Genomic DNA, 21039 nt, shown 5'->3' on the forward strand with positions numbered 1-21039 from the left:
AGTCTCTGGGGTTCCTACCTTCGATCCCCTCCGGCAGGCCCACGATTCGTAGGTTTTGACACTGCGACAGGTTCTCCTGGTCTTGAATTTTCCCCTTCAAATTCCCCTGCGTCGCGACCAGCCTTGCCACCTTTTTCTCCAGGGCAACAATCCAGTCCCCCTGGTCTGTTGCAGCTTTCTCCAGCTCCTTGACCGTTTACTCCTGGGCTTCCAGTCGCCTTTCCACCTTGTCCAGGGCCACCTGCGTGGTCACCATAGCTTCGGCAACCGCACCCCTCACTGCAGCTTGGATGTCCGATTTTGTTTCCTCACAATGTTCTCTCAATTCTCTTGAGAGAAACATCCTCCACCCGTTCCCTGGTGTTGGGGGGGCGGGGGAACCTTCTCATGCGGCAGCCTGGTCTCTCTCACTTTGGCCAGGCCCGGGTCTCACTGCCTCGTGGGTCAGCCAGTTCGGTCATTTGTTTGTCCAGGCTTTTTCCACTCCTGGTTTCCACACGTCCTCTGAAATGGCTGTATTTGGCATGTTTTTTCTCTTGTGTTGTTGGTAGTGGTGTGGGGATGTTTTTTGGTGTCAGTTTTTTTGGGCGCAAAGAGCCTGAGCGGGATTCTCCAATAATGGGGCTATGTCCCCACTCGAGCGTGAAAACGCGGGTGAATCACTCTGGACTTTCCTGAAGTAGTCCTCGCAGCTCCGGCTGCCGATACGGGCCTTGCACTTCCGGTTGGGGGTCCGCGCATGAGCACGGCGACAGCCTGCGTCGGCCATCCCGCGTGCCATGGTGGACCCACACCACTGATAGGCACCCCGAGGTTGCGTGCACCTGCAAATCGATGGCCCTCGATCGATAGCCTGGCCGTCCCTGAGGCCTCCCCCCGGTGAAGGACTGAGTCCGCAGCCGCCACGCTGAGTTCCCGATGGGTGGGGCCATGAGAGAATCATTCCATCGGGAACTAGGCCAGTTACACATGGAGAATCACCGCGGGGGTCTCTGTCAATGGCCCCCTACCTGCGCTGCGTAGACCGCACGTGCGATTCAGGGCGATTCTCCGGGGACCGGAGAATCGCGGGAGCGGCATCGCGCTGGATTTCGGCATCGACGCCCATTCTCCGCCCCTGTGCCGATCGCGATTTTGACGTGGAGAATCACGCCCCCTATTTTTCAGGTTCCTGGGAGGAGAGCCATCTGATGCGCGACTTCTCAGCACATCCTCGTCACCGGACAGTGGTTAACACTGCTGCCTCAAGACACCGAGGACCCGGTTTAATCCCGGTCCCAGGTCACTGTTCGTGTGGAGTTGGTACATTCTCCCTCTGTCTGTGTGGGTCTCACCCCCACAACCCAGAAAGATGTGCAGGATAGGTGGATTGGCCACACTAAATTGCCCCTAATTGGAAAAAAAAGATATACTCTTGAATGTTGTGAGGGGGAAAATGTCAATTCTTATTAACTGAATTCCGTTCTGGTGTCCAGGGAAACTATTAGAGCAGGAATATTGGTGCTATTGCAATGTGGGTTGCAGTGAATAAATGACCTGGTGCAATTCTTCAAAGTAATCTTGTATAATGCAGAGAGACAGTATAAAATAAAGGCTAGCTTTCTAAAAGGGGTGCATGAGCAGATGGACAAGGATGTACATGTGCACAAATCACTGAAGGTGGCTGGAAAGAATGAGGGGGCGGGTAATAAACCATACGGCATCCTGGGCTTTACCAATAGGGGCACACCTCACAGAAGCATGCAATTTAGGATAAAGTTGGAGAAGATGGGACTGTTTTCCGTGGAGAATAGAAGGTTGAGAAGAAATCTGATAGAGGTATTCAGAATCACGAGGGGGTTTGGATTGAGTAGGTTGGGAGAAACAGTTTCCATTGGTGGAAGTAAACAGAGGGCATTTTTGTTCATTTAGTGAGTAGCCAGGACCTGGATACATTGCCTGAGAGTGTGGAGGAGGCAGAGACTTTCGAAAGGGAATTGGATCATTATCTGTAAAGGAACAATTTGCAGGGTGAGGGGGAAAAGGGCAACAGAATTGGCACTAGGTACATTGTCCTTTCAGAGATCCGGCACAGAAACGACAGGTCAAATAGCCCCCTTCTGTGTTGTGACCATTCTATGATTCTGGAAAACAATTTGATTTACACGGAGCAACCTGGAAGTCCAGATCTTCGTCAATAACTAGTAGTCTGCATTGAGAACTAGGTGCGAAAAGCATTAGGTGGGATCTTTCTTGATCTATTACTGTGATTGCCTTGGTGGTGTCTGGAGAGGCATCTAGGGGCAGCACGGTAGCATTGTGGATAGCACAATTGCTTCACAGCTCCAGGGTCTCAGGTTCGATTCCGACTTGGGTCACTGTCTGTGCGGAGTCTGCACATCCTCCCAGTGTCTGTGTGGGTTTCCTCCGGGTGATCCGGTTTCCTCCCACAGTCCAAAGATGTGCAGGTTAGGTGGATTGGCCATGATAAATTGCCCTTCGTGTCCAAAATTGCCCTTAGCGTTGGGTGGGGTTACTGGGTTATGGGGATAGGGTGGAGGTGTTGACCTTGGGTGGGGTGCTTTTTCCAAGAGCCGGTGCAGACTCGATGGGCTGAATGGCCTCCTTCTGCACTGTAAATTCTATGACAAGCACAAATGGCAGTGTTTGAGCAGGACAGGGATCAGCTGGGAGATTAAATGATGTCTCTTAAATGAATCTCTTAAAATGGGGACGAGATTGTTGGATCTAGCTGGCTGATTTGGTGCACCGAGCAATGATGTGCTTTCCAGAAAGCCAGGTTACATTGGTATTGTGCAGCTTCTTGCATGACTTGGGACTTGTATTTAGAGTGAGGCATAAATGTTTAAAACCACTCTGCTAATCTTGTGTTGAGAACAGTGTTATGAGACATTGCCCAGTTTGTTGTCCTCTCCTTAGTATTTGGTACTGACATACCAGTGAAGCTTCTCAGTGCTCTGATAGCATGTCTTTTAGTGATTTCTGGTCAATATTAGGACTGTCCCAGTATTTTTTGGTGGTCTCAAGTGGAACACTGAAATATGATCATATAAAAAGGAAAGCTATTCATATTATACAGTAACACAGTGGTTAGCACTGTTGCTTCTCAGCGCCAGGGACCTGGGTTTGATTCCCGGCTTGGGTCACTGGCTTTGCGGAGTCTGCATGTCCTCCCATCTCTGCCTGGGTTTCCTCCGGGTGCTCTGGTTTCCTCCCTCAGTCCAAATATGTGCAGGTTAGGTGGATTGGCTATGCTAAATTGCCCCGTAGTGTCCAAAGGTTAGGTGGGGTTGGTGGGTTACGGGGATGGGGTGGAGGTGTGGACTTAGGTCGGGTGCACTTTCAGGGGCCGATGTAGACTCGATGGGCCGATTGGTCTCCTTCTGCACTGTAAATTCTATGATTCTATGAATCCTTTGACCCTACTTCAAAATCAGAAGCGGATTTACAATGGAACACAAAGTGCCTGGGCACAGGGCCCTGACCAAAGGGGGAACCCCACGCCGACCGATGTCTGTGGGCACCAATCAGAACCTGATAACTTGGCATTGTTCCAACAGCCTATCAGTAGGCAATGCAGAAAGACATCAGGCTCTGATTGGTCGAGTCCCCTTAAGGGTGGGAAGATCTTGTGTATTACTTATGCGGTAAAAGGCACAGCCATCAGGTTTCTCGACCCAGGGCTGATGGCAGGCCAGCCAGCAACAACGGGGCAGGGCGAAAGCTGTGAACCAGCTGGTCATCAGCCCTCGAGCAGCGTGGGGAGCAGACAAGGGGTGTCTTGATCCCTCGGGCTGAGGAGGACAGGACAGCCAGCGACAGTAAGACGTTGCACCAAGGCCTGGCTAAAGCCACGAGCTGCTGAGCCAGCTGGTTGGGATAGGCAGCTGCCGAGCAGGCGAGGGGCGACTTGATCCCCAGGGTTGAGGAGGACAGGCCAGCCAGCAACAGCGAGGTGAGGGGCTGGGCGAAAGCCATGGTGGGGAGATGGGGTGTGAGAGAGCACCGGGCCCAGAAAGTGTAAATCCACCTCTGTCACAGTTATTTTGTAGCTAGGATACTTAAACTAAATCTTAAAAATGTTTGGGCTGGCTCCACCCTCATCCCCACCATTTTGTACATTGCCTCGAAGAAGGCTGTCCAGTACCTCGCAAGTCTGGGGCAAGACCAGAACATGTGGGCGTGGTTGGCCGGGCCTCCTTGGCACCGTTCACATCCATCCTCCACCTCCAGGAAGAACCTACTCATACGGGTTCTTGTTAAGTGGGCTCTATGTACCACTTTTAGTTGCATCAGGCTGAGCCTTGCGCACGTGGAGGTGGAGTTGACCCTATGCAGTGCTTCGCTCCAGAGTCCCCACCCAATCTCAATCCCCAGGTCCTCCTCCCATTTCTTTCTTGCTGCGTCCAGTACGGTGTCGGCCCTTTCTACCAGTCGGTCGTACATGTCACTACAGTTTCCTTTAACTAGTATGCTTGCGTCCAGTAGTTCTTCCTGTAATGTCTGTCGTGGCGGTTGTGGGTGTGTCCCTGTCTCCTTTCGGAGGAAGTTTTTGAGTTGCAGATACCTTAGCTCGTTCCCCCTAGCTAGCTGGAATTTCTCTGTCAGTTCGCCCAGTGTTGCGATCCTGCCGTCGGTGTATAGGTCCCTGACTGTCAGTGTCCCTCCGTCCTGTCCCCACTTTTTTGAAGGTGGTGTCAGTCAGTGCTGGTGTGAACCTATGGTTGTTACAGATGGGAGCTTTGTCCGACATTTTGGTCAGGCCAAATTGCTGCCGTAGTTGGTTCCAGCACTGGAGGGTGGCTATTACCACCGGGCTGCTGGAGTGTTTTTTGGATGGGGATGGGAGTGCTGCCTGGCGAGGGCCCGGAGGGAGGTCCCCTTGCAGGAGGCCTCCTCCGCGCGCACCCACCCGGCTTCTGGCTCCTTGATCCTTGATATATTAATATAATATATATATTATTCTGTGTACATAATGGTAAATATACTTTGTTAAAAAACCCAATAAAAAACATTTATTAAAAAAAATGTTTGGTCTATCAAATCACTTTAAAGAGAATTGTTTTAGAAATATGAACCTGCTATATTTTAATCCCTACTTCCATGAATAGATCTACTTAGTTTTGTTTAATTCTTAACCATTTATAGAGACATTTAAGCAACAACTTGGTTTGTCTCAGATGATAAATCTCTTGCTTTACTGCTGCACAGCACCACCTAGTGGAGATTGATGTATTAAAGCTATTCTGTATCTCACTGCAATTTGATTTTGGAAACATGCCGTAAATTAAAATTATGGTAATTACAATATAAATCAAGTATTTTTAACTAAAGAAACAAACCAGATGTGCTTAAATAGAATATTTATCAATGAATATATGTAGTTTAAATAGGATGTGCAAGTCAATTGTTAAACGACAATTCAGTCGGGTAAAATTAAATCTGTTTCATTCAAACAAGTATGATACGCTTTTAATTCAAGGTTGTCTAATTCAAATTATGAGATAGTTCATGTTCTTTAGGATAGCATTTTTAATTTTCTGCTTTCTTTATATTGCCCCTCTTCTCATCTACACACAACTACTGCACGGTAGCATAGTGGTTAGCACTGTTGCTTCACAGCGGCAGAATCCCAGTTTGGGTCACTGGCTGTGTGGAGTCTGCACGTACTCCCTGTGTCTGCGTGGGTTTCCTGCGGGTGCTCCGGTTTCCTCCTACAAGTCCCGAATGACATGCTGTTAGGTAATTTGGACATTCTGAATTCTCCCCCAGTGTACCCGAACAGGTGCCGGAGTGCGGCGACTAGGGGATTTTCACAGTAACTTCATTGCCGTATTAATGTAAGCCTACTTGTGATAATAAAGAGTATTATTATTATACCGTGGGAGATTCCCATAGGTCCATCGTTGACCCACTATTGATTCATCTCTATGCTACCCTGGGCACGATCAGCTGCAAATATTGGCTCCACATCCAACCAATGAGCTCTCAATCTTTTGACTGACTGTGCTGTCAGACTACTTGTCCAATAATCATCTTGGATAGTTTACAACTTCCTCCATCTAAATACCAGAAAACTGGACCATTGGCTGGAATATTGTGCCTGCCGTGTTGTGAGTTTGGTGGAAGGGGTATTTAATCAGGTGGGCGGGGGTTGGGTGGTCACCTTACCACCTTCCGGCCTCCACCCCGGTTAGGTCTGTGACAGGCAGGCCCTCCCCCCCCCCGGTAACAAAAAGAAAGAAAGCTCACATAGCAAGACATGAACATGGTAAATCGATATGATACAGAGCTTTGTACATTGGATTCCTCCCGTACATGTCAGTTTGCCGGATCATTCATGTATTTTTTTGCTCAAATGCCCCCAAATAAACCCCCCTTCCCCCTCCCTCCTACCGCCCCCCCCCAAACGAAAGATATCCCCCCCTCCCCCCCCGGGTTGCTGCTGCTGCTGCTGACCGACCTTCATCTAACCCTCCGCGAGATGGTCTAGGTACGGTTGCCACCGCCTGTAGAACCCCTGCGCAGACCCTCTCAAGGCAAACTTTATCCTCTCCAGCTTTATGAACCCAGCCATGTCGTTTATCCAGGCCTCCACGCTGGGGGGCTTCGCCTCCTTCCACATTAGCAAGATCCTTCGCCGGGCTACTAGGGACGCAAAGACCAGAATGCCGGCCTCTTTCGCCTCCTGCACTCCCGGTTCGTCCACTACTCCGAATATTGCTAGCCCCCAGCTTGGCTTGACCCGGACTTTCACCACCTTAGATACTGTTCCCGCCACTCCCCTCCAGAACCTCTCCAGTGCCGGGCATGACCAAAACATATGGACATGGTTCGCCGGACTTCCTGAGCACCTCCCACATCTGTCCTCCACCCCAAAGAACCTACTCAGCCTCGCCCCCGTCATATGCGCTCTGTGAATAACCTTAAACTGTATCAGGCTAAGCCTGGCACACGAGGAAGAGGAATTAACCCTACTTAGGGCATCAGCCCACAGACCCTCTTCAATCTCCTCCCCCAGCTCCTCCTCCCATTTACCCTTCAGCTCCTCTACCAAAGCCTCTCCCTCTTTCGTCTCCTGGTATATCGCCGACACCTTGCCCTCTCCGACCCATACACCCGAAATCACCCGGTCTTGAATCTCCTGTGCCGGGAGCAACGGGAATTCCCTCACCTGTCGCCTCACAAACGCCCTCACTTGCATGTACCTGAAAGCATTTCCCGGGGGTAGCCCAAACCTCTCCTCCAGTGCCCCTAAGCTCACAACGTCCTATCGATGAACAGGTCCCCCATTCTTCTGATCCCTGCTCGATGCCAGCTCTGAAACCCCCGTCCATCCTCCCCGGGACAAACCGATGGTTACCCCTGATCGGGGACCACACCGAGGCTCCCATTGCACCCCTGTGCCGTCTCCACTGGCCCCAGACCTTTAGCGTTGTCACCACCACCGGACTCGTGGTGTACCTTGTCGGCGAGAGCGGCAGCGGTGCCATCACCAGCGCCCCCAGGCTCGTTCCTTTGCAGGACGCCATCTCCAACTTCTTCCATGCCGCTCCCTCTCCCTCCATCACCCACTTACGGATCATCGCCACATTGGCTGCCCAGTAGTAGCCACCCAGATTCGGCAGCGCCAACCCTCCTCGGTCCCTACTGCGCTCCAGAAACCCCCTCCTTACCCTCGGGGCCTTGGTGATCACGATTGGAAGACACTGGAACACAAAAAGAAACCTCGGGAGGACCATCATTTTGACCGACTGCACTCTACCCGCTAGGGAGAGCGGCAACATGTCCCATCGTTTGAAGTCCTCCTCCATCTGCTCCACCAGCCTCGTCAAATGAAGTTTATGTAGGCCCCCCCCAACTCCTAGCTATTTGGATCCCCAAGTACCGAAAGCTCCTTTCCGCCCTCCTCAATGGTAGATCGTCTATCCCCCTTTCCTGGTCTCCTGCCTGTACTACAAAGAGCTCACTCTTCCCTACATTAAGCTTATAGCCCGAAAAATCCCCAAACTCCCTTAGAGTCTGCATGACCTCCACCATCCCCTCCACTGGATCCGCCACATAAAACAACAGGTCGTCTGCATAAAGCGACACTCGATGCTCCTCTCCCCCTCGGACCACCCCCCCCTCCATTTCATAGACTCCCTTAATGACATGGCCAAGGGTTCAATTGCTAATGCAAACAACAGGAGGGACAGGGGGCACCCCTGCCTCGTCCCACGATTAAGCCGAAAATACTCCGACCTCCGCCGATTTGTAACCACACTCGCCACCGGGGCTCTGTATAGGAGCTTAACCCAACTAATAAACCCTCCCCCGAACCCAAACCTCCGCAGCACTTCCCAGAGGTACTCCCACTCTACTCGGTCAAAGGCCTTCTCCACGTCCATAGCTGCCACTATCTCCGCCTCTCCCTCCACCGATGGCATCATTATCACGTTTAGGAGCCGCCGCACATTGGTGTTTAGCTGCCTGCACTTTACAAATCCCATCAGGTCCTCGTGAATCACCCCCGGGACACAGTCCTCGATCCTCGTAGCCAGCACTTTTGCCAGCAACTTAGCATCCACGTTGAGGAGCGAGATTGGCCTGTACGACCCACATTGCAGTGGGTCCTTATCCCGCTTCAGGATCAAAGAGATCGTCGCCTCAGACATTGTCGGGGGCAGGGTCCCTCCCTCCCTTGCTTCATTAAAAGTCCTCACCAGCAATGGGTCTAACAGGTGTACGTACTTCCTATAGAACTCAACCGGGAACCCATCCAGTCCCGGGGCCTTCCCTGCCTGCATACTCCCCAGACCTTTAATCAGCTCCTCCAACCCAATTGGTGCCCCCAAACCAGCCACCTCCTGCTCCTCCACCCTCGGGAACCTCAGTTGGTCCAAGAATCGTCGCATCCCCTCTTCCCCCGCTGGGGGCTGGGATCTGTACAGCTCTTCATAGAAGGCCTTGAATGCCTCGTTTACTTTCCTCGCACTCCGCACCGTAGCTCCCCTTCCATCCTTGACTCCACCTATCTCCCTCGCTGCCATCCTCTTACGGAGCTGGTGTGCTAACATCCGACTAGCCTTTTCCCCATACTCGTAGGTCGCCCCCTGCGCCTTCCTCCACTGTGCCTCTGCCTTCCCTGTGGTCAACAGGTCGAACTCCGTCTGGAGATTTCGCCTTTCCCTAAGTAGTCCCTCTTCAGGGGCCTCTGCGTATCTCCTGTCCACTCTTAAGATCTCCCCCACGAACCTCTCCCTTTCCCTGCCCTCTCTCTTCTCCCTATGAGCCCTGATGGAGATTAACTCTCCCCTGACCACCGCCTTCAGCGCCTCCCATACTACCCCCACCTGCACCTCCCCGTTGTCGTTGGCCTCCAAGTACCTTTCAATGCACCCCCTCACCCTCCCGCACACCGCCTCATCTGCCAGCAGTCCCACATCCAACCGCCACAACGGGCGTTGGTCCCTCTCCTCTCCCAACTCCAGTTCCACCCAGTGCGGGGCGTGATCTGAAATGGCTATGGCCGAATACTCCGTTCCCTCCACTTTCGGGATCAGCGCCCTGCCCAGAACAAAAAAAATCTATCCGGGAGTAGGCTTTGTGCACGTGGGAGAAAAAAGAAGATTCCCTGGCCTGCGGCCTGGCAAACCTCCACAGATCCACTCGTCCCATCTGGTCCATAAACCCCCTAAGCACCTTGGCCGCAGCCGGCCTCTTTCCGGTCCTAGATCTGGAGCGATCCAGTGCTGGGTCCAACACCGTGTTGAAATCCCCGCCCATTATCAAGCTTCCTACCTCCAGGTCCGGAATGCGCCCCAACATACGCTTCATGAATCCAGCATCGTCCCAGTTCGGGGCGTATACACTTACCAATACCACCCACGTCCCCTGCAACCTACCGCTCACCATCACATATCGACCTCCATTGTCCACTACAATATTCTTGGCCTCAAACGACACCCGCTTCCCCACCAATATTGCCACCCCTCTGTTCTTCGCATCCAGCCCCGAGTGGAATACCTGTCCTACCCATCCCTTTCTTAACCTGACCTGGTCTGCCACCTTCAAATGTGTCTCCTGGAGCATGACCACGTCAGCCTTCAGTCCCTATGTTATCAGCCGGATTGCCCCCCCCCCCCCCCCCCCCCGACTAGCCATCACTTTTTCTAGGCCAGTCCCGTGCCCCCGCCACTCTCACCCTCCAGTCCCCCAGACGGGGGACCCCTGCCCCGACCACCTCTTCTGTGTCCAATTCCCCCTCGGCCAGTGCAGCAGCAACCCTATTCCCCCCCCCCCCCCCCCCCCCCCCGCCAGACCCGAGTCTAGCTCTTTTGCTCCCCCCATAACACTCCCGTAAGTCAGCTGACTCCTGCTGACCCCGGCTTCCCCAGCCGTCCCATTGACCCCCCCCACCGTGTGGGAATCTCCCCTCCCCAACAATCAGTGTGCGCTCCTCCACTTCCCCCCCCCCCCCCCGGCCATCCTTCCCTAGCGTGGGAAAAAGCCCGCGCTTTCCTGAGCCTGCCCCGCCCCCTCTGGCACAGCTCCTGTCGCGGCCGTATCTCATTTCCCCCATCCCAGAGCCTCCCCTCCCTCCAGCACCGGCGCCCACCTTCTCGCACAGTCTTCTCACCCGATCCCTTTACCCATCCCCAACAATCTCCCAACCCGTGGAACATTTCCTGCGCGTGATTAACACCCTATGTACAACAAACATCCAACATCCCCCCCCCACCCCCACAAACCCTCAGTTTGAGTCCAACTTTTCAGTTTGAATAAAGGTCCAAGCCTCCTCAGGCGTTTCAAAGTAGTGATGTTGATCCTGGAATGTGACCCACAATCGCGCTGGCTGCAGCATTCCGAATCTCACTCTCTTCCGATGCAGCACCGCCTTGGCCCGGTTGAAACCCGCTCTCCTCTTTGCTACCTCCGTGCTCCAGTCCGGGTAGATTCGGATCTCCGCATTCTCCCAGCTGCTGCTCTGCTCTTTCTTGGCCCATCTCAAGACCCTCTCTCTGTCCGTGAAACGGTGAAACCTCACCACAATCGCCCTTGGCGGCTCGTTGGCCTTCGGCCTCCTCGCCAGCACCCGATGTGCCCCATCCAGCTCCAGAGACCTCGGAGGGGCCTCCGCACCCATCAGCGACTCGAGCATCGTGCTCGCATATGCCCCGGCATCGGCCCCCTCCACTCCTTCAGGGAGACCCAGGATCCGAAGATTCTTTCTCCTCGACCTGTTCTCCATGTCTTCGAATCTTTCCGCCCACCTTTTGTGCAGCGCCTCGTGCGCCTCCAACTTCACCGCCAGGCCCAAGATCTCATCCTCGTTCTCATCGACTTTTTTCTGCACCTCCTGGATCTTTACCTCCTGGGCCTTCTGGATCATTCCCAATCCTTCGATCGCCGACAGCATCTCTTTCCGCAGCTCCTCAAAACAGCGCTTGATAAACTCTTGCAGCTCCGGCCCGCATTCCACTTTATCTCCGGCCGCCGCCATCTTGTTTTTTGTCCCTTGCTTCCCTCGCTGCTCCAACGCCACTTTTTTAGCCGTTCCACTTCTTGTCCGTTCCATATACAGTGAAGGGGGGCCTTGCTCTCACCTTCCCACACGGGACGTCTTCGAAAAATTTCCGTTGGGGCTCCTCTGGAGAGCCCGAAAGTCCGTAATCGTGGGAGCTGCCGAAACGTGCGGCTTAGCTCCGCATCGCCGCAACTGGAAGTCGCCTGGTTCCCTCTTTAATCGGAGGCCTCACTGGGTATAGTACCAGCAGTTGCCACCAACTCCCCGGTGGAACTGCTGAGTTCAGAACAGCTACCAACCTTTGATTGGTTGGCAGCTCTCGGCAGGCGGGACTTCTGCCCCCGAGACCTTTGGTCCCTGGAAAAGGCTCGCTGCTGGCATGTCAAATGGCCGAGTGGCACAAGATGCGGTGGGCCGATTTGTAAAGAGAAGGCATCAGGATCTTGCCAGCTCCAGCCGGTGCCGAGATTCCTGTTGTCTCTGCAACATGCAACCCATTGTCTTTCCCCATGGCCACGGAGTCTCTAGCCTTTATCAAAATTGCCAATTCTAGACTCAGGACCACCTTCACCCAGCGAACCCCCGTCAAAATGCCTCCACCTTCGCATAGGCCCAAAACATGTGGCACACTCAACTATTTCAATGCCCACCTGTTTAGCCACTATTCCTCCCCATTCTGTAAACCCTCCAAAGATTGTGATCAATACTAAATCCAGCAACAAACTTCACTCCAGCTCGTCACCCCTGTCCTTCACAACACTGTCTCCCAATACTCTAGCACCTCCAATTTTGAATTCTCAATTTTGCATGTATATTGCTCCTTCCCAATTATCTTTTCAATCTCCAAACTCCTTCAGCCGTACCATCTCATTTTTTCCTCTGCCTATTGTCCATGTCTCTACCCACCCCCACTTTACTCCTCCACTGGTAGCTGAATCTTGCTGTCATATTCAGCTGTCATACTACTCGTCTTTGTTGTTCAATTTATTGAATGCTTGTGCTGTATCCTGTCCACAATAAGCAAAGTTCATGGAGCTGCCACACTGGCCAACCATCGGTGCTGGCATACGTACTTTCCTAATTCCTGACTTTATTAACATATCGCAGGTGGTTGCCAACTTTCCGGGATTTTCCAGGAGTCTCCAGGAATGAAAGGTCAAATCCCCAGGATGCTGCTGAAGATCATTGGTGCATTAAAGATGGCACTTTATTTAACATAAAATGACAGCTCCAAGTTAAATCTCATAAATTAGCTCCAATCTTCTTGTATTCAAATTTTTCACAAGACTAGTCACAGTGATCAGACCTACAAGCAAGTTTAGCATTGTCATATGCTCGCTTTGACCTTTCTATCCGAGTACCTGCTAATCTCCTTTATGTTTATGGATTTACTTGTTTAGGAATGGCAGAACTGGACTACCATCTTGTGCATATCCTCAATAATTAGCAATTGTTAAGCGGGTAACATATTTCAGTTTTGTTAGTGATGAGGTTTCAAACGTATGATAATAGTTATTTTTACAAACAAACTAAAGGGAGCAATTTTGAGTCCACGTTAACCGTCAGTCAGAATGGCGAAGGGGCAGAGAATTCGGCGAGAATCAGAAAACGCAATTCTCTCCGGCAAGATCGAGATTTCGGATTTTCCAGGCCCCCCCTGGCGGCAGCGTGATGAGAAATATAAAAACGAGAACCTGGCGACCTCGCCTCCAGAGGGGATAGCGGAGATGAATGCTCGAGTCGCCATTACCATCCAGGGTGCCAGTGCCAAAGGGGGGTAGTGAAGAGGACGTGGGGCATCCAGGGAGGTTCAACCCGGGTGTGGGGGGGGGGGGGGGGTTTAGTCTCGGCATCTCGGGTAAAGGGGTCTGGCGGCTGAACGCACTCCCCGTGTCTTCTTTGCTGGGCTTGTGGCAATATAACCGCTGAGGAGTTCTTCCAGAGTGGCAGCTGGAAAATGGGTAGGGGCTGGTGAATCCATAGGGGGCAACTGTGAGGTTCTTGGGTGGCGTCCATGAGAGCCCAAACTGCATGGGCAGAGTGGGGACTCTGAGAAAGGGTATTTTCCAGAGGCCTGAAGACCCTCACACAGGAGGGGGGCGAATGACTGCAGTGATAATGGACCCCGCAGTCAGGCAGAGGCCATGAGGTGTACGGAAGTTCAAGACCACTGGTTATATAGGTTATGCTGATGGGGACTAGGGTTTAGGTGGATGGCTGACTGTTCCAGTTGGAAGTCTTGTTCATCTGCAGCCCATATGAGCTGCGAGAATGAGGGTGCCCTCTAAGGATAAAGTTGACATGCTAATTGCAGTCTTCACACAAATCGGGTGTGCCTCGCCTGCCACCGGGAGAAACCAGGAGCCTGATCAGCTCCCTGACCCTTTCTTGGCTAATCAATTGTACCAATTAAGTCAGCATTGCAATACATGAGTGTGACACTGATTGGTGCCCCGTTTGTCCCTCAGTTTATTTGATTTAGTTTAAGTGGTTATTTATGTTGACTATAATAGTTGGAAGCGTTGCCCCCAAGACTGCCCTAGGACCTCCCATTTGGGGGTTGGGTTGAGGACTGTGGAGAATCTCCAGGGTCAAGGCACTTCATTCAGGTGGAGTTGAGGGACAACTGTGGGGGTGTGACTATTGTGTGACAGGGGAGGTAGTGGGGCTCAGTGGAAAGGTGTTCACATAGGAGGAAGCGCATGGCTGGCTGTCCCAAATGCGATGAGGGCTGAGGGTCAGGGCACTGTGAAGAATCCTCAGCGTTCTGGTGAGAAGGCCGGTAGGATGCTAGTTAAGGAAAAGGGAGGCGGCCAGGGAGATAGGAAGAGTGAAGGACAGAGGAGGAAACATGATAATGGACCCAGCGGGGGTGAATGGGGTGCTGAAGGATTTTTACAGTCGGTTGTATGAGTCGGAGCCTCCAGCTGGGGTGGAGGGGATGAGACAGTTCTTGGAAAGGTTGACGTTTCCGAGGTTGAGTTGGTGGAAGGGCTGGGAGCCCCGATCAGGACTGAAGAAATACTAGAGGGATTGGAGGCCATGCAGTCGGGCAAGGCCCCTGGACCAGATGGCTACCCAGTGGAATTTTATAAGAAGTTCTCTGGGATGCTGGGCCCGCTGCTGGTGAGGGCATTTAATGAGGCAAGGGAGCGGGTGTTCTTCCCCCAACAATGTCACAGGCCTCGATTTCATTGATCCTGAAGAGGGAGAAGGACACAGAGCAATGTGGGTCAGACAGACCAATCTCCCTATTAAATGCTGATGCCAAATTGCTGGCCAAAATCCTGGCCTCGAGGATAGCGGACTGTGTTCCGGGGGTGATAGGGGAAGGGTAGGCAGTTAACGGCCAATGTTAGAAGGCTCCTGGATGTGATCATGATGCCCTCTGAGGGGAGGGAGGCAGATGTGGTGGTCGCTATGGACGTGGAAGAGGCCTTCAATCGGGTGGAATGGATTTATTTGTGGGAGCTCCTGGGGCGGTTCAGGTTTGGGCAGGGCTCCATTGACTGGGTTCGGTTGCTGTACCAGGCACCGATGGCGAGCGTGCGGACCGGGAGAGCTCAGATTATTTTAGACTGCACCGGGGGACGAGGCAGGGTTGTCCCCTCTCCCCACTATTGTTTGCCTTGGCTATAGAGCCATTGATGATGGCACTGAGAGCGTCAAGGGACTGGAAGGGGTTAGACTGGGGGTGGGGTGGAACACAGGGTCTCGCTATATGCAGACGACCCCCTCCCATATTTCTGACCCGTTAGTAGAATGGGGGAGATTATACGGATCTTAGGGGAATTTGGCCAGTTCTCAGGGTACAAATTGAATATGAGGAAAAGTGAGGTTTGTGTGATCCAGGCAAGAGGACAGGAGGAGATGCCGTTTAAGATAGTGGGAGGGAGTTTCCATTACCTGGGTATTCAGGTGGCAAGGAGTTGGGAGCAGTTACACAAATTAAATCTGGGTCGATTAGTGGAGGAAATGAAGGAGGACTTCCAGAGGTGGGACATACTCCCGTTGTCACTGGCGGGGAAAGTACAGACCGCAAAGATAACGGTACTCCTGAAATTTTTGTTTGTTTTTCAGTGGCTCCCTATTTTTATACCAATGGCCTATTTTAAGCGGGTGAACAGGATGAGATGTGTGTTTGTATGGGCGGGTAAAACTCTGTGAGTAAAGAAAGTGTTGCTGGAGCGGAGATGAGGGGAGGGAGGGCTGACACTGCCGAATTTTAGGAACTACTTCTGGGTGGCAAATATATCCATGATTAGGAAGTGGGTGGTTGGCGAGGGGTCAGTGTGGGAGCGGGTGGAGGTGGCATGGTGTAAGGGCACAAGTTTGGGGGCATTGGTAATGGCACCTCTGCCATTCTCGCCAGCCTGGTACTCCACAAGCCCAGTGGTAGTGGCGGCCCTGGGGCAATGGCGGAAGCATAGGGGAGCGTCGGTGTGGGCTCCAATTTGTGGTAATCACCGGTTTGTGCCAGGGTGATGGATGGGGGGTTTCGGAGTTGGCAGAGAGCGGGTACTGAGAGGCTGGAAGTGAAGTTTGAATTGCCGGGAGGGAATGGCTCCCGATATCTCCAGATAAGGGATTTTGTGCGAAGGCGGGTTTTTACTTTTCCGCTCCTTCCGCCACAGGAGATACAGAGTAAGGTAGTTTCTAGAACGGGGTGGGGGAGGGGAAGGTATCAGAAATTTACAAAGAACTCGTGGAGGAAACCCAGATAAGGGAGACAAAGCGTAAATGGGAAGATGAGTTGGGAGGGGAGGTAGAGGCGGGTCTGTGGGAGGCTGCTCTGAGCAGAGTCAATACGTCCTCGTCATGTGCCAGGCTCAGCCTGATACAATTCAAGGTGGTCCACCGGGCACACATGACGGTGGCTCGGATGAGCAGGTTTTTTTGGGTAGAGGACAGGTGTGGTGATATGCAGGGAGGCCCGCAAATCATGTCCACATGGTTTGGGCATGCCCGAAGCTCAGGGGATTCTGGCAGGGATTTGCAGATGTCATGTCCAGGGTGTTCAAGGTAAGGGTGGTACCGAGTCCAGAGGTGGCGATTTTTGGAGTGTCGGAAGACCTGTGAGTCCAGGTGGCGTGAGAGGCGCGTTGGGAGTCACGGGACAATCTCCCCAGACAGAAGGCGATGGGACTCCTCCAGTTGACCTTAAGATCTGAACAGCGATACTGTAATCCCTTCCTGATGCTCACGACTCTGCCCTTGCAGTTCCAGCTCTGGTATGACCATATTATCATCCAGGGTCTCAGCAGAGTCCTGGGCTCCGACATCCCTCCATGGCTGCTCGTCTTGATGGTTCTCACTTTTGGCTGCTGCGCTCACTTCGACCTCTGCACAGGTGGTCCTGCTCATCGCCAGCCAGCTCGAATGCTCTCTCCTCAAAGTGCATTGGGCATCTCCGCTCAGGCATGACTCTGGCAAGCACTACCCACTCATGCCAGTTGTGCTCAGGTTTGTCCTGCAAGGAGACAGATGGGGAGAGTATAGGCGGGAGTCCTGCTGGGCCAGGTGGTGATGATGTCTGGCCTGCGTGGGAGGTGAGTGGAAGCGGTGTGAATCACGTAGGAAGAATAAATAAATTGTTAAAAGGGCTCAATATTCGGTGAGTTTTCCCGTTGTCGACATCGGCGGGATTCTCACCGGTTTTCTCACCAGAACCGGCACTTGGAAAAATACGGTAAGGTTCCGCCCAAAAAGTGTGTGTTCATCGTTTCCCTCTCTCTGAACCTTGGTTTTTACCTCTGAGTCTTTTACTTCCTAGTCATAAGATTGTATGTTCCAGCCTGACTCCAGAGACTTGTACAAACCATCTCCAACTCTCTGAGGAGCCATGCATTGCATGATACATTAAACCAAGAGCCTGGTGGATATTTTTTTAAAAATCGCAGGACATGGGATTGCTCCTGTTTTTGTAGCCACCATTTTGAACACCATCGAAATGAATGATCTGGATATTTATCTCATTATTGCTTGTGGGAACTGCCGACTATTTTTCTCACATTGTCAAAGTGATTACACTTTAAAAAATATTAATTGGTTGTTATGCTCTTTGGGATGTCTTGCAGATTTGAAAAGTACTACAGAAATACAAATGTTTATCTTCTTAGTGTTAGTTACGTTAATATATATTTATTGATTTCAATTAATCAGGCACAGGGATCAACGCCACACACTCTAGTCAAACCAGTTATCTTCATGTCTTTAAAATCTGTGGTGGGAGGATTCATTCAGTGACTAACCATATATTACAGCTATGAGTCACAGATATGATTCAAGTGCTAGAACCTTGCTGAATGCACCTAAGTATTTAGAGTTGAACTATTGAAAGACGTATTGTGAACTTCATTTGCTAGATAACGTATTGGTATAATATATATAAATGAGTTGCACAGAATAATCTTGCCTTTTGATTTTGGTCGATTCCCAGTGTTGAAAGGAGCTTCTGTCGGACATGTGATACATTCCAGCTGGATCGTAAATACGCTTTATTTAAATCTTGAACGACTTCCCATGTACTTGAGAATTCAGGACTGAAACAGAACAACAATACGAAGAGATACACAAGATCATTTTGTACTCTTGTGTGTTTGGCATTTAACCGGCACAGCGAGAAGACCGTTCGCTCAAACAGTCCTCCTCAATTAAATTTGCTGGACAAACATTGACAGAATGTGACTTTGCATGGTGATGTTAGGTGTGGAATTCCAACGCAGTGCTGCTAAAGGAACAGTGTTGCGTATCCAAAAATAGGTTTAAAGGTTGGTGCTTAAACATTTGAACTACCATCCTGTGCTGGTGTGTAAGATTATCCCCGAACCGATGGCCAAGAAAACTCACTTAAAAAACTGTGCTGACTTCAGTTAATGGGAGATTAGATTCTTGTAAAACCTCTCAGAACACAAAGTTCTCTCTGGCTTCTTGACGATCAGCCTGCTCTTTTTCTGCCCTAATCTTTTATCCCATGGTGTTTAATGGCTGTTTTGTATGTCTTTCTGTACCCTTCTGTTCCTCTGCAGCTCTGTCACTTGTTTTGCAATGCAAAGATTAAATCTTGATGCTGCCCAATTCACGGTGGATTTTTGAGTGGAACCCATGCCATCCTCGACGAGCTTGCCAGCTGAACTGTGAGCAGTCTCCTTTTGTGGGTTAAATGAGGAATTAGGACAGATTGATGCCGGATGTAGTGGTGTGCTGCCATTAAAAAAAAAACATCCAAAAGTTTGTGGTTTAACAACGCGAGCTGGAAGCAAATTCCACATTCAACACGGCAAAACTCGAATAGGAGCCGCAGGGGCAGCAGAAAGGGAGAGACTCAAGAGACAGGACATATAAAACGATCAGAGAGACACATGAGACAAAAGACTGGGAGCAGGGAAAGGGCAGGCTCTGTTCTAGGAGCCCAAGAGAACTTTGTGTTCCAGGAGTTTCTGTGAGAATCAAATTCACTGTTGACTGAAGTCAGCACTGCTTTTTAAATGTGTTGTCTTGGCAGTCCATTGGGAGAGAATCTCACACATTCCGTACACGATGGGAATTCAGATGCTTGAACTCCAACCTTAAAGCTATTTTTGGATACATAAGCACTGTTTCTTCATCGGCATCAGATCAAAATTCTGGAATTCCCTACAACACACAGTGGAAGCATCACCCAAACATGGCAGCAATTCAAACAGATGACCCATCATCACCATCTGAGGGGCGGGCTCTAGACAGGATCCTGTCAGCATGGCTTCATAATCACACAAACAAAATATATATATTTTTAATTAGAACAAAATGTCTCTGTATATTTTCCACAGAATAATTTCCACACAGTAAGTTAGAGTTTTGGCCTTATAGTTATGGGAGCAAAGTGAGTCAGTCATGGAACTGAGCTGCATTTGTCGATTTAATTCTGTCGAACCTGGACTGATAAATAGTCGATCAGATACTTCACATGTCAGGTAAGAGGCACTGTTACAGGTCCAGCTGTTGTCAGTTTATTGTGCGTTTAAGGCCTAGGGCATCTTTTCACTTAATTTGTTCTCATTTGAGTGATTGGACGACATGTCTTCCAGACAGACAGTATGTATTTAACAGGTAATAGAAACAGTAGTAATAGGATGCCTCGGATTAGCAGATTAATAATGAAATGGCTGTATTTGTTGCCAACGCCATGCATGTGCAGTTCTAGTGTTTCACCTGCAACGTCATTATGGACAACGGAGTAGGGAGTGGTCAGAGGAAGGAGGAGGAGGAGGACGGTGGGGGTGGGGCCGAGGAGGAGGATGATGGGGTTGGGTCAGAGGAGGAGGATGGTGGGGTTGGGTCAGAGGAGGAGGATGGTGGGGGTGAGGAGAAGGAGGAGGGTGGGGGTGAGGAGTAGGAGGGTGGGGGTGAGGAGGAGGAGGGGGGTGAGGAGGAGGAGGGTGGGGGTGAGGAGTAGGAGGGTGGGGGTGAGGAGGAGGAGGGTGGGGGTGAGGAGTAAGAGGAGGCTGGGGGTGAGAAGGAGGAGGGTGGGGGGTGAGGAGGAGGAGGGTGGGGGGTGAGGAGTAAGAGGAGGCTGGGGGTGAGGAGTAGGAGGAGGCTGAGGGTGAGGGGGAGGTGGAGGGGGTGAGGAGGAGGAGGAGATGAGGAGGAGAAGGAGGGGGTGAGGAGGGTGGAGGAGGGTGGGGGTGAGGAGGAGGGTGGGGGTGAGGAGGAGGGTGGGGGTGAGGAGGAGGGTGGGGGTGAGGAGGAGGGGGAGGGGAGGAGGAGGGGAGGGGGAGGAGGAGGGGGAGGAGGGGAGGGGGAGGAGGAGGGGGAGGAGGAGGAGGAGGGGGAGAGGGAGGAGGGGGAGAGGGAGGAGGGGGAGAGGGAGGAGGGGGAGAGGGAGGAGGGGGAGGGTGGGAGTGAGGAGGAGGGTGGGAGTGAGGAAGAGGGTGGGAGTGAGGAAGAGGGTGGGAGTGAGGAAGAGGGTGGGGGTGAGGAGGAGGGTGGGGGTGAGGAGGAGGGTGGGGGTGAGGAGGAGGGTGGGGGTGAGGAGGAGGGTGGGGGTGAGGAGGAGGGTGGTGAGGAGGAGGGTGGGGGTGAGGAGGAGGAGGGTGGGGGTGAGGAGGAGGAGGGTGGGGGTGAGGAGGGTGGGGGTGAGGAGGAGGAGGGTGGGGGTGAGGAGTAAGAGGAGGCTGGGGGTGAGGAGGAGGAGGGTGAGGAGGAGGAGGAGGGGGTGAGGACAAGGAGAAGGAGGAGGGGGTGAGCAGGAGGAGGAGATGGGGAGGAGAAGGAGGGGTTGAGGAGGGTGGAGGAGGGTGGGGGTGAGGAGGAGGGTGGGGGTGAGGAGGAGGGTGGGGGTGAGGAGGAGGGTGGGGGTGAGGAGGAGGGTGGGGGTGACGAGGGGGGGAGGGGGGGGGGTGGGGAGGAGGAGGGGGGAGGGGGAGGGGGTGGAGGAGGGGGAGGGGGAGGAGGGGGAGGAGGGGGAGGAGGGGGAGGAGGAGAGGGGGAGGAAGGGGGGAGGGGGAGGAGGAGGAGGAGGGTGGGAGTGAGGAAGACTGTGGGTCTGA

At 52.2% G+C, this 21039-nt stretch overlaps 1 protein-coding gene across 5 annotated transcripts in view; it reads right to left on the reverse strand.

Moving 5' to 3' along the window:
• Positions 1-21039, reverse strand: part of LOC140401808 (uncharacterized) — a 113297-nt gene that overhangs the window by 25079 nt on the left and 67179 nt on the right. For all 5 annotated transcript variants that reach the window (XM_072489823.1, XM_072489819.1, XM_072489822.1 and 2 more), the window contains exon 4: positions 17925-18051. In XM_072489823.1, the coding sequence (XP_072345924.1) occupies positions 17925-18051 (127 nt within the window). The remainder of the gene's footprint in view (positions 1-17924; positions 18052-21039) is intronic.

This window comes from Scyliorhinus torazame, chromosome 2 (assembly GCF_047496885.1).
Source record: "Scyliorhinus torazame isolate Kashiwa2021f chromosome 2, sScyTor2.1, whole genome shotgun sequence".
Lineage (NCBI taxonomy): Eukaryota > Metazoa > Chordata > Chondrichthyes > Carcharhiniformes > Scyliorhinidae > Scyliorhinus > Scyliorhinus torazame.